Source organism: Drosophila nasuta, chromosome 2R (assembly GCF_023558535.2).
Source record: "Drosophila nasuta strain 15112-1781.00 chromosome 2R, ASM2355853v1, whole genome shotgun sequence".
Taxonomy (NCBI): domain Eukaryota; kingdom Metazoa; phylum Arthropoda; class Insecta; order Diptera; family Drosophilidae; genus Drosophila; species Drosophila nasuta.
Window position 1 is genome coordinate 24406131 of NC_083456.1, and position 11792 is coordinate 24417922.

Below are 11792 nucleotides of genomic sequence, written 5' to 3' on the forward strand. Positions count from 1 at the left end.
TGTACAATTATTCAATTGAGATGCTTAATACTGAAATTAATAAATGTGTAATATGTTGCATAATTGGATAAGCGATCGTCCTCCTCCCTTAAATTCCACAACAATGTTGCTCGTTGTTGGGTTGCCTGTTTGCTCGACTGCCTGCCTCTAATTTGACAGCCGTGGCTTGGCATTGTCGTTTCGTTTACGTGTTGTCTATCTTTTTTTTTTTTGTTTTGTTACCAACGACACGCCCCAACGCTACACTGCCGCCCCCTCGACACCCTTCGCCTCGGCGCACGAACGATTTCTTGTTCCACATTAGGAAACATTTTCTTTGTCAGTTGAGGTTGCATTTTATTGTGTTGCAAACAGAGTTTGGCTAAGCTTCTTCACTTCTTGTTTGCTGCCTTTATTCTTGCCACTGTAGTTGTTGCTGTTGTTGCAATTGCTGTTTCTGGTTTGTTGTGTGTTTCCTTAGTTTTTTACCCTTCAACTGTTTCCCATGGCCCTTGGCACGTTGAACGGCAGTTTGGGATTTAGCCTGACAGCTCGCTTGAAATTGCGACTGTCAATTGCATTTAATTCGCGTTTGCTGCCGTTGCCGTTGCTTCTGTTGCTGCCACTTTGACCTTTTGCCGCAAAACAGAAAAAAGGAAAAAGAAGAGGGAAGAAGAAAACCTAAATCTAATATCGACAGCTGCATATAAAAGTTTTGCTCTAAATTGTATTAAGAGACAGCCAAAGAAGTTACATATTGACATTGGATGCTTAATAAATAGATTGTTTTGGGCACGCGTCGTATACTCAATATGCTTTAGCAGCACATTAAGCATACGCCATGTTGAAAGTGAAGCTGCTGCCAACGTTTACGGTTACAAAGGCTGGCTGAATGCTGCTCGTCGAGTGTCATGCAAAATAAACCGTTAAAACAAAAAGCTTTTGCGCGACGCTTTTGAAATTTGGCGCCATGGCACACACACACTCACATACAGAAACACATAGCGAGCATCCGTGGGCGCAATGAAAGCAATCGAGCAGCTTCAACAAAGAAGCACTTGACGGGCTCACACACACACACAGACACACGCACACACAGGCATTGTGGTAAAAGCTTTCAAGTGGCAGCAACAAAAATAACGAAAGCGAAGCAGCCTCGGCAGCACTTGCTGCTGCTATCGTCCTTTTCATCTCGGCATCGCGACGCGTCGTGGCGTTAAAGGGACTTTTGGTAACCCAATGCGTGTGCTGCTGCTGTTCTTACACACACACACAATCGCACAGTTGTATTTGTGAGATGCGGTGAAATTCTGGCTATTCAACACCATCGACTTTCACTAACGCCACCTCGCGGCCGCTGCACAGATTAAATTAACAGCGCACTGTGAACGGAAGATGTCCATGGTGGGATCAGGACGTAGAGCAGAGCTGAACACAAGCCAACTTGCTGCTGAGCTCTTGAACGCACTGAAGCGTTCGTTATTGCGAAACTCTTGTCTGTGTGTGTTTGTGCAAGTGTAAGGCGAGAAAGTCACCACAGCCACAGTTCGCTGTGCTGTTAATGTGGCTGGCAGTCAGCTAGATAGCCAGCTACTTGCTGCCGTTTGCTGTTTGCTGACTGACTAAGTATGCCACACATACACACACAACCATACATTGAGTTTTGTGTTCTGCTTTTGCTGTGAGCCCAAGGCGAGATTTTGATTTGCGCTGTTTCGGTTGTTTGGCTGTTGGCATCGCCTTTTTTGTCGCCTGTCCAATTTGTCCATTTTAGCTGTCAACATTTCGAATGGCTTTCACTGCTGCTGTCGCCGGCCACAAAGCGTCCTTTGATATTGCATCCTTTGGCGCAAATATCGGATTTCTTTTCAGCCAAAATATCAACATCAGTTGCTTGCATTACTGACTGCGTGAGTCCCCGACAAGGACATGCCTTTCACTTCATTTGGCTGCCTCTGTTCTTCATTTTTCATTGCGCCAAAGTAATGACAACATCAGTTAACGATTCGTGTTTTTTTCCATACTCTCTCACACCAAACAATGTTCTTTTCGCCGTTCGTTGCATATGTTGCGAGTTTGTCTTTTTGTTTGTTGCTTGGCAAGTTAACGGTATATAAAATATGAATTCACTTACGTACATGCATCACGCATCAGCCCAAAGCCATTAAGCCAACTTCAGCTCCAGCACCAATTCGAAGCAAAAACCCAAAAAAAAAATAAAAAAGATGACAGTACTCCTGCTGGCAACGTTGTTGCAGTGTCCTTTGCACTTTGCTGGCGCGACCTCTGCATTGTTTTTACCCCATTTCTCTTGCCATCATTGTCTCTTTGCGCTCTTGATTTTGTTATTGTCAGGATTTCTGCTTTTTGGCATTGCTCTGATGACGACGATCGGCACAAGTAAAAAGCATTGCGAAGTAGCAAAGTGTGAAGTGCTGTTTGCTCTCTGCCCTCTGTTCTTTTGTGAGTTTTTAAATGGATTTCTGCTTGGCATCTGGCAAAATGAACTTGCCTTTTAAGTGCAACTGAGCGGGTTCTTAGAACCCTCCAGAGTTCGATGCTTAAATTTAACGTAAATACGATACACTATAAGGTTGAACGACCCGAAAGGTAGTTTACAGTAAATACAATATCTAAGTTGATTTGAAATTCAAGCTTAGGCTATTTAAAATGAGAAGCTTTTAATGATCTAGTAGTAATTATGAGCAGTCTTGTCAGTAGTACATTGTATGTTATGCCACAAGCAACACACAGATAAAGAGATGCTCAAATATGCAAATACTGAGACTAAAATATTTTTCTCACACGCCAAGAACCGAGAAAACCTGAAAGCAAAAACACTAACACCGAAATCCGCTTTAAAAAGCTTCGCAATTATTATTTTGCAACCGAGTGCTATTTCTAGCATAACATTTGTGGGTGGTTGAGTCAATTGAGAAGGCGGCACAACAGGTTAACAACTGGCATATGGGCGGAGGGCGGTGCCCGCAAATGATAGAAAAACATTGAGAAGCTTCATGTGATTTCAAATGCAGAATTCAGAAGCAGCAACTAAACCATCCAGAGCAGAGTTGTGAGGAGTCGACTTGAATACTTGAGCTTACCCAAAACACGCACACATCAACACCAACACACACACACAGACATGAAAATACAGATATGAGATTGGGAGAGAGTACATTATAACAATGACCAAGTGCAAACATTAAAGCGAGTACATAAAATGGTTTCTTTGTGCATGATAGTTGTAGTCCGCCTCAGTTTTTTTGAGTAAAATACAAAAAACAACTATGCTATAAATGGAGGGAGAATGTCGGGTAGGAAAAACAAACGAATTAAGGGAGAGTGCATGCAAGATGAAGGAAAGGCATTGTTAAGTTGTGCCAGACCGCAAAGCACACACACACACACAACATACAGACAGTAACACACCTAAAGATGTCTTCTAACGGACAGTTATGGATAAGTTACAAAGGAAAACACATACGGACAGACAGAAAGAAGTAACATTTCATGAAAGATTTAACATTCAAATGTGCAGAAGCAACAACAACAAAAATAGGAAAAAGGGAAAACTGCTGAGGGAAAAGCGTTTTGAAATGTTTCTGCTTAGGATCACATATGTGTTTGTGTTTTATGTAGCATACATTTGAGAGCTAAATAAAACTACTTAGACGAGTGAATGAACCGAAGAAGAAAAGAAAACGAGTTGCGCAACAAGCATTAAGATGTTTCTAATATGCATTTTGCTTATGATTATTTAAAATTGTGAAATAAATGCGTTGCGAGAGCAAGCACAAAGGAAACTGCGATAGAATGAAAATCTGACAACGCAGCAGCAACAGAAAGTTGTCAACATGGAAGAAGCTGAAAACTCAAAATTGCTTATGAATTTTTATACTTAAATAACTCCGACTTTATACATACCCTCGACAGGTGTAAGAAGAGGTGTATAAATATAAATATACATATATAAGTTTTTTGTGTTTGTTATATTTGTGTGTTGTGCGTGAAACTTTTGTAGGTGTTGTCTGATTCTTAATCAGAACAAGCTGATCTGTTATGCACAGGCAAAAAGAAACACCGCTGGACACGACAACAAAAAAAGTAACGAGAAAAAAAAGAAAGAATACAGATAGTAGTCCAACTACTGCTATCTCTGCAGTCGTATCGCCTTCTCCACCTTCTCCTCCTCCTCCTCCTCCTCCTCCTCCTGATACAGCGCCTTCTGACAGCAACAACGTAATTTACAAGGCGCGTTTGCATGTCGCTGGACAGGACTCAACCTAAGCTCTTCAAACGTGGCCCAACCCTAGCACCGAAAAAGCAGAATGTACTTTTTGTGTTGCTGCTGCCGTTTTTTAGTTGCTTTTTCCTGTTGTTTTACTCGCTGCTCGACTCGTTCCCTTACTCATATTAAATGCAAAAGTCATTGAGCGGAGGACAGCAGCAGCAGCAGCAGTAAACACTGAAAAGGGAGGCAGAGAGGAAATAGCTGAGGACTTTGCTGCAAAACAACAAGTTTATTTCCATATCCTTGGACATGAGTTTGCTGTAAAATTTCGTGTTGATGATCTTACTAGGTTATGCATTAGTTTTTCCTTCGCTCTCGCTCTCGCTCTCTGTATCTCTTTCCCTATCTCTCTTGTTGCTCTCACTGGCTGTGTCGTACTCTTTCTATATCGCTGCTGTTACCTGCAGCGTTTTGTATTTCCTGTCCATGTAACTTTGATTTTTTGTGTGCTGTCTCTGCGTGAAATCTCACCATGCATCCAAAAAATTCTGTGAGTCTCTATATCTTTCTCTCTCTCTCTCTCTTTCGACTGAGCTGCTGCAGTTTGTTTGCCGTTCGTCTTTTATGTTTATGCAAATTGAAGTTTTCTGCTTGTTTGCCGCTGCTGCTGCTGCTGTTAACTAATAAATATTAAGTATACGCGCCTGGGTCCTTGTTTTGTTGTCTGTACACAAATTGGTACATTTTACTAGCCTTACAGGATTTGCAGCCATTGAACCAGTGTTTCAACGCTAAGTTGCAGCTCAGATTTACTGCAGCTGGATAGACACTCACCTGCTGATGCGCTTTAATGGCTGCTGCAGCGACTGCTTTCAATGACAGCACATTGCGGGGCGTAGTTCCGGAAATTGGTTGGGCGGACACTGCTGCTGAGGGAGCTGCAGTTGCTGTTGTTGTTGCTGGGGCTGCTGTGCAGGGAGTTGCTGGCAACTGCTGATACTGGCACTGCAAGGCGAAGGGCAGCAGCAGAGGCGGTGGCGGTGGCAACGGTGGCGGAGGAACTGTAGGCTTCGATTTAGTTGCAGCTGCTTGTCGTAGTTGCTGTGATGGTTGATGTTGTTGCGGCACAGCCATGTTGAAGGGCACAAAGAACATGTTGTTGCTGTTTGATAAGGCGGGCGGCGGATTAAGATTAGGAGGTGTGTTGTTGTTGCAGCTGAAGCCATTGCTATGATTGTTGTTGCATCTTAAGGCATTGTTGTTACTGCAGTTAAAGGCATTGTTGCTGCTGTTGATGTGATTATTGTTGCAACTAGCGTGGCAAGCATGTTTGGGAGCAGGCTGCGCATGACTCTGAAAGCTTGTTGATGTTGCTGTCGTAGGTAAAGCGAAGCGTTGCGCAGGCGTAGTGGCAGCCATTTGGCAAGGCAGCTGTTGCAGCTGCTGTGTTGTTGTCGTTTGTTGCAGCGTTGTAATGCAGCTGACGTGCTGTTGTTGTTGCTGTTGTTGCTGTTGCTGATATTGCTGTTGCTGGCACAGTTGTTGCTGCTGCTCGTGATACTGTTGGTGTTGATGTTGCTGCTGCTGATATTGTTGTTGATATTGTTGCTGTTGCTGCTGCTGGCATAGTTGCTGCTGCTGTTGTTGCTGATATTGCAGCTGCAGCTGCTGTCGTTGCTGCCGCATTGCTGCTGCCACCTGTGGTGGTTGCTGCAGCCGTGGCTTGGGCAAATGCTCGTAGCTCTGCTGGCAGCATTGGCAATCCTCACAGCAACCAATCTCAGCATTGCCACAGCAACTGCTGCTGCTCGCTGGCAATGCATATGGATTGCTCTTCGCTCTGGCTGCGTAGCTCATCTTGGGCGCCTTGCCACCAGCTGTGGCAGGCTGCAGCTGCGGCTGCGACTGTGGCCACTGCACCGCACACGGCACGATGCCCAGAAAGCGCAGTCCCAGGGCGGGACTGGCCGATTGTCCAGGTGCCGGATTCGTTATGTTGACGGCGTTGCGTTGTCAGTTCAACTACAAGACAAAAACATATAGAGAAAAGAATGAATTGAAGCTTCAATTTCCATAACAAGTTCATTAATTTTCAATGAGGCCAATGAATGAATGTGAACAAGTCGAACCTTCGCCTCGTCTTCAACCTTCTTCCACCCCCCTTTGAACTTCCTGTAATTTATGAATTATTTTGTGTGCGCGGAAGCAAACCTTCGGCACGCTTGATTACAATTTTTGGCTTCTTAAAACAATTTTGCCGAAAAACAATGCGTCCTCGTCGTCATCGCATATTTTTTCCCTCAATTCAGTCTCTCTCAAAATTTTTGGCCTGGCATAAAGAAAACATTTGTTGTTTTTTGTTCAGCCCCTGACTGCCTGGCTGCTTGTTGCTTACTTTCTCAGCATCCTTTTCAGTTTGCACCCCTCCCGTTGCCCCTCAAGCAGTTGGCACGGCACTCGTTAGAGGCTTTCAGAAATCACTCAAAGTTTGTCAAGAACGAGAAAACCAATTTTTCAGCTGAGTGCATTTTAATTTCGTATACGCCCCGTGTGCGCCTGTTGAGTTTTTCAGTCTTTCAGCCAGAGGAGTGTTCCAGCAAATACGAGTGCGAGCAAGAGAGCAGTATGAAAAGCAAAGCACACAGGTACAAGAATAGTGTGTGTGTGTGTGTGCGTGTGTGTGTTAAAAAGGTTTGCTTTTCATTGCAACACGCCTGAAATGGCAACTTTGACAAACAGCCACAACAAGAACAACAATAGAAACAGAAAAATGCTACTTTTGCCTCTTGCATTTCCACTTCTTGCCAATGCACGCAAAATTGGCAGTAGCCCCTTCTCTTCCCCTCTCTACCCTACTCTTCATTGCCACATTTTTGCATGCCTCTTTCTGCTCGTTCTCTTGTTGACTTCTCTATGCTTCCTTTTCACGCACCCAGCATCACCACAAACAATGGAATTTTAAATGTGACAAACAGGTACATGTGTCCAGCATGAGTAGCTGCTCATCCAACAGCAGCAGCATCTTCTTTTCCGTTCGTGCCTCTGCTTGTGGCACGCATCAAGCAGGCAGCTTCATTGTCTTTGCTTTTTGCTGTCCGCAGTCAACTGATGGTCGGAGCCTTATTGAGAATTCTTTTTTTGATTAAGCACTATGAATTTCTGGCATTTTGACAATCGACTTTAGTTGCTAAAGTAGTTGCAATTTGGTTGATATCACAATCAGAGTTTGAGCACATTTTGTGTTAATCACAAATATGCAATCTTTTCTCTTCGATTGTGCATTTGCATGGCCTTAAAATACTTAACATTTCGTAAACTGAAACTGTCCAAAAGTATGTGGAAGATTATGAAGAATTTTGTTTGAACTATAGCTTGATTTATGGAGAATGTCTTTTAAGCAATATGCATAAATTTCCCCAAAAAAGAGTCACTAGAAAAACTGTAGCGAAAAGACGCTTTTCTTCTCACTCAGGCGCAACAAAATTGTTTAGAGGCGTAGATATAAAATATTTTCTAAATAAATTATCATAATTCCACAAATACTTGAATGAGAAATATTTAAAAAAGAAGCTAAGAAGTAGAGGCAAAAACTTGCAGCCTGAGATCAAAAGTTTTCCAAGAGCTGCAAAGCTGCGCACATATCAAATACATAGTTTAAGATATAGCACAGCAGCAGCAACAGCAACAACAACAACAACACCAATCAAGAGAGCAGCAAAATATATGCAAAAAGTACAATAACTTTTAGCGATTAAGTTGTGGCAAAGTTTTGTTTGCCCAACAATTTGCGTGTTCAATTTTCGTTTTATCTGCCAACAAAAAAAAAAACTGAAACTGAAAGAAAATTGCAAAACGATGTGAGAGCGAAAACGAGACTGTTGGGAATCGTAATTACAATTCGAATAGTGTAGCATAATCAGTGTATGCTCGTAATGCAGTAAACAATTGAAGCCTTTGTGAAAATACAATTGCAAGTTTGTTGTTGCAGATGTACAATAAAATATATACTTGTATAAGGCTGGAAAGTCGCCAGCCAAAAAGCCAAATATACGGAGGAGAAACTTTGAAAAAGAATTTGGTAACATCAAAGCAAAAATTTTTAATGAATTTCTTGGCCAATGCTGAAAGCCTCCAAAAACGCACCACACGCAAATGCTGAGGCCAAAAACAAAAACACAAAAAAGGGACCAAAAGAAGCGCCAAAGAAGGGAAGGAACAGGGGCGGGTTCATAGGTCCAGTTCAGCCGGCAGATGCCGATCCGCCCCCCGCCCCCGTCCGCCACACTCTTTGACCATGGCACGGAAATCGTGTTGCTCGTTGGTGGCCTTAATTAAATTTAAATATTTTATCACCGAAAAATTGCCAGGCGGCAGCAACTGCACAGCGACAACAGCAACAACAACAACAAGATGCTTTCTCTTTCTCCCTGGGCATGAAAAGGGTGCGGAAATGTTGGCACTCTGTGAGCTTGTTGATGTGTGTGCGTATGTGTGTGTGTGTGTGGGTGTGTGTGCGAGTGCAGACAGCCAAAAAATACTGATGTGGGTGTATTTTTCATTATTTGCGAAGCGTTGCAACGTTTTTTTGTGTTTTTTGAGGGTTGCCTCATGCCCCTATCCCTGCATCGTTGTCGTTGCCTTGTGCCTTTGCCACACACTTCATATTCAATTGTGTTGAATAATTGCCATACGGTTTTTTGACCAACGGTTTTTGACACTTGCCTAAAAGGACACACACGCGCTCAAGTGCCGCAGTCGAGGCAACGCCCCCATCTCTATAGTTTCGTCTCCTGTCTCGTGTCTCGTCTCTCGCTCAAATGCTGCCCTCATGCCGCATTTGAAGTTGAACTTGCCTTTTTTGCTGTTGCGGGGCCAAAAAATGAGCAAAACATTTGGCAAAAAACTGGATGACTGCAAAACAGTGAAGCGCCCCAAACACAGAACGGCAACAACAACAACAACGACTACAAAACATGCCAGGAGCGTTTTTTGAAATATCTTTGTAAATATTTAAAATGTTCCGCACATGCGGGTACTTCAATCATGCGCCAAACTGAATCGCCAACATGGCAATAAGGTCCGGGAATGGGGAGAAAACTGGACAAGGGTGAGATGAGGGGAGTCGGAATAAACTGGTCTCTGTTCATTTCTGTATTCTGGCTTATGGACAAAGCTCTATGGTTCTGTGTGTTAGGGGCTTAACCCCCGTAAGAGGCGTAAGTTTTAAATAGTTTTTGTTGACCAATGTCAGCATACAATTTGGTATTCATAAATTAATGAAGCATCGGACAAAAAATCCCCCCCTCTTTTTGGGTTAGAAAGTTTTTCCATAAATTACTTCTACACTGACTAGTGAAAGTACCAGATTTTAAATAAGGTATTAAAACATGTAATCTGGATGTGATTATAAAATACAATAGATTGAAATGTGTTTAGCTGGGTCAGCGGATTATGCTATGTAATGTTTTTTAGCTTTCACATTAAATATGCATTAGAATTTTGTTCAAGTAAACTGCAAAATCATTTCGTAATTGATATTTTAGTAGCTCAGGAAAACAATATGGCTCTCAACTTGTTTTCAGCTCATGAATTTTGCAAATAAAATTAATTAAAAGCAAAAGCAATTTGCAAACATTTCGTTTTTCATAAGTTTCAAGTTAATAAATGTATGAGTTTTTTAATGAATATTGTGAATAAATATAACTTTTTTTATTGAATGTTTACTTATAGTCATCAAATTTTTACTAATGAGGTTTTTTATCCGCTTGACACATCGAAAAAATAATAATAATGTACAGACTGAAATCGATAGTTTTCCGAATTAAAATTTATAAATATAATGTTAAAAAGTGCGGGAAACAAAACAAATCATATTGAGATGATTTCCTGTTAAACCTTGAAACATTAGATAAATAAAATAATATTTTGAATACACTATTTTGCATAAAATAAATTCAATTATGTTTCCTGATTATGCATTCAAATTCCAGCTGTATTGAACAAGTAAGAAAAGTAGAGACGAGTGTGCTCGACTTTTAGACACCCGCTATCCAATTTCAATAAAATTATATTTTTCAAGCAAATATTCTGCAAAACTACTAAAATATATAAAATGTATCGATTTTGTACTATATTAAAAATATGTATATAGAAAATGTAACAGATTGTCAGCCAATGCAACTAAGACCCGATTGAAATATTTCTTAAATAACATAACTTCCACAATTTTTATCTGATTTGATATTCTAATGAAAACGAAAGCTTGTTATCCCCTGAACAAATACCATCTATTCGGGTTCCTCAATGATTTAACTTTACAACTAGGAAAGCTCTTTAGTTATTCACAGTTTTTTTTAAGTATTTAAATAGAATAATATTGAACTATATCGGTTTTCATTCAATAACTAAAATACTACTGTGGGCAAAAAGTAAGGTGAATTTGTTTGTAAAATGAAAAATCTTTATTTATTCTTCTAAATCAATATCATTCCCTTCAAAGTGATCCCCTCCCGATAAAATACACTTATGTACACTTTTTTTCCTATCCTCGAAATATGCCAAATAGTCCCTTTTCGGTATAGCCATCAGTGCCTTCTTCGATTTAGCTTTTATCTCATCAATCGACTCGAAACGCATTCCCCGAAGTGGTCTCTTCAGTTTTGGGAATAGTCAGAAGTCACACGGAGCCAAATCAGGCGAATACAGTAGTCTTGGAACGATATGCGTCGAATTTTTTGCGAAATGGTCAAGAAAAACGTGTACAGAAATTGGTCGTTTTTGGTACCAAACGAGATTTGACTTTTCGTAGGCCCAAATGGTCTTTCAAAATGGTTTTTACAGATCTTTCTGATATTCCGATCATATCAGTAAGGTCTCTAATAGTCAACCGACTATTTTTGCCTCCACTTTCTTGACGTGTTGGTCATGTGTTGACGTCGATTGTCGTCCGGAGCGCTCCAAGTCATCAACACGTTCTCGACCCTCTTTGATGTCTTTGTACCACTTAAAACATTTTTTGTGACATGGTAGAATCACCAAAGGTCTTCCGCAACATACTCGGCGTTTCCGCAGCCGAAATTTCATTCAGCAAACAAAATTTGATGGCACTTCTCATTCAGACATTGTAAAAAATCGAAAAATGCACTCTTGGTCGTTTGGAAAACACAAGCGTAAATATATTTCTGATAATGACATTCAAATGAAATTTGGCCCAGATGTCATTAACAGTCTTGTTAACTTAAGAAAAAAAGAATTAGGCCGAATTGTTAGGCCCGCGAAGTTTAAATTGAAAATTCACCTTACTTTTTGCCCACAGTAGTATATAACTATCAACCGGAATTTCTGGCAATTTGAGAGAGCAAACAAATTAGTTTAAGCTACGCTTAGTATATTGTTTCACTGTCTTAAATTTCCTTTCTTCTACTTCATAAACATATTATTAATTTTTATTTACTTTATCTTCTTATTGAGCTCAGAGACGTTGGATCCACTAAACTGAAAGAAATACTAGTAGAACAATACTATGAGATAAGCTAGTTAGCTTTAACTAAGCTTCGGAAAATAAATGTGTTTTTCCAGT

General features: G+C 40.9%; 1 protein-coding gene across 1 annotated transcript; it reads right to left on the reverse strand.

The window, feature by feature from the left end:
* Nucleotides 1-4132: 4132 nt before the first annotated feature.
* On the reverse strand, nt 4133-5632 carry LOC132785164 (homeobox protein 5-like). Its single transcript, XM_060791156.1, has 2 exons — nt 5048-5632; nt 4133-4207 (listed from the first exon to the last, which is right to left on the reverse strand). The coding sequence occupies exons 1-2, from the start codon at nt 5630-5632 to the stop codon at nt 4133-4135; spliced, it is 660 nt and encodes a 219-aa protein (XP_060647139.1).
* Between the last annotated feature and the right edge of the window lie 6160 nt (nt 5633-11792).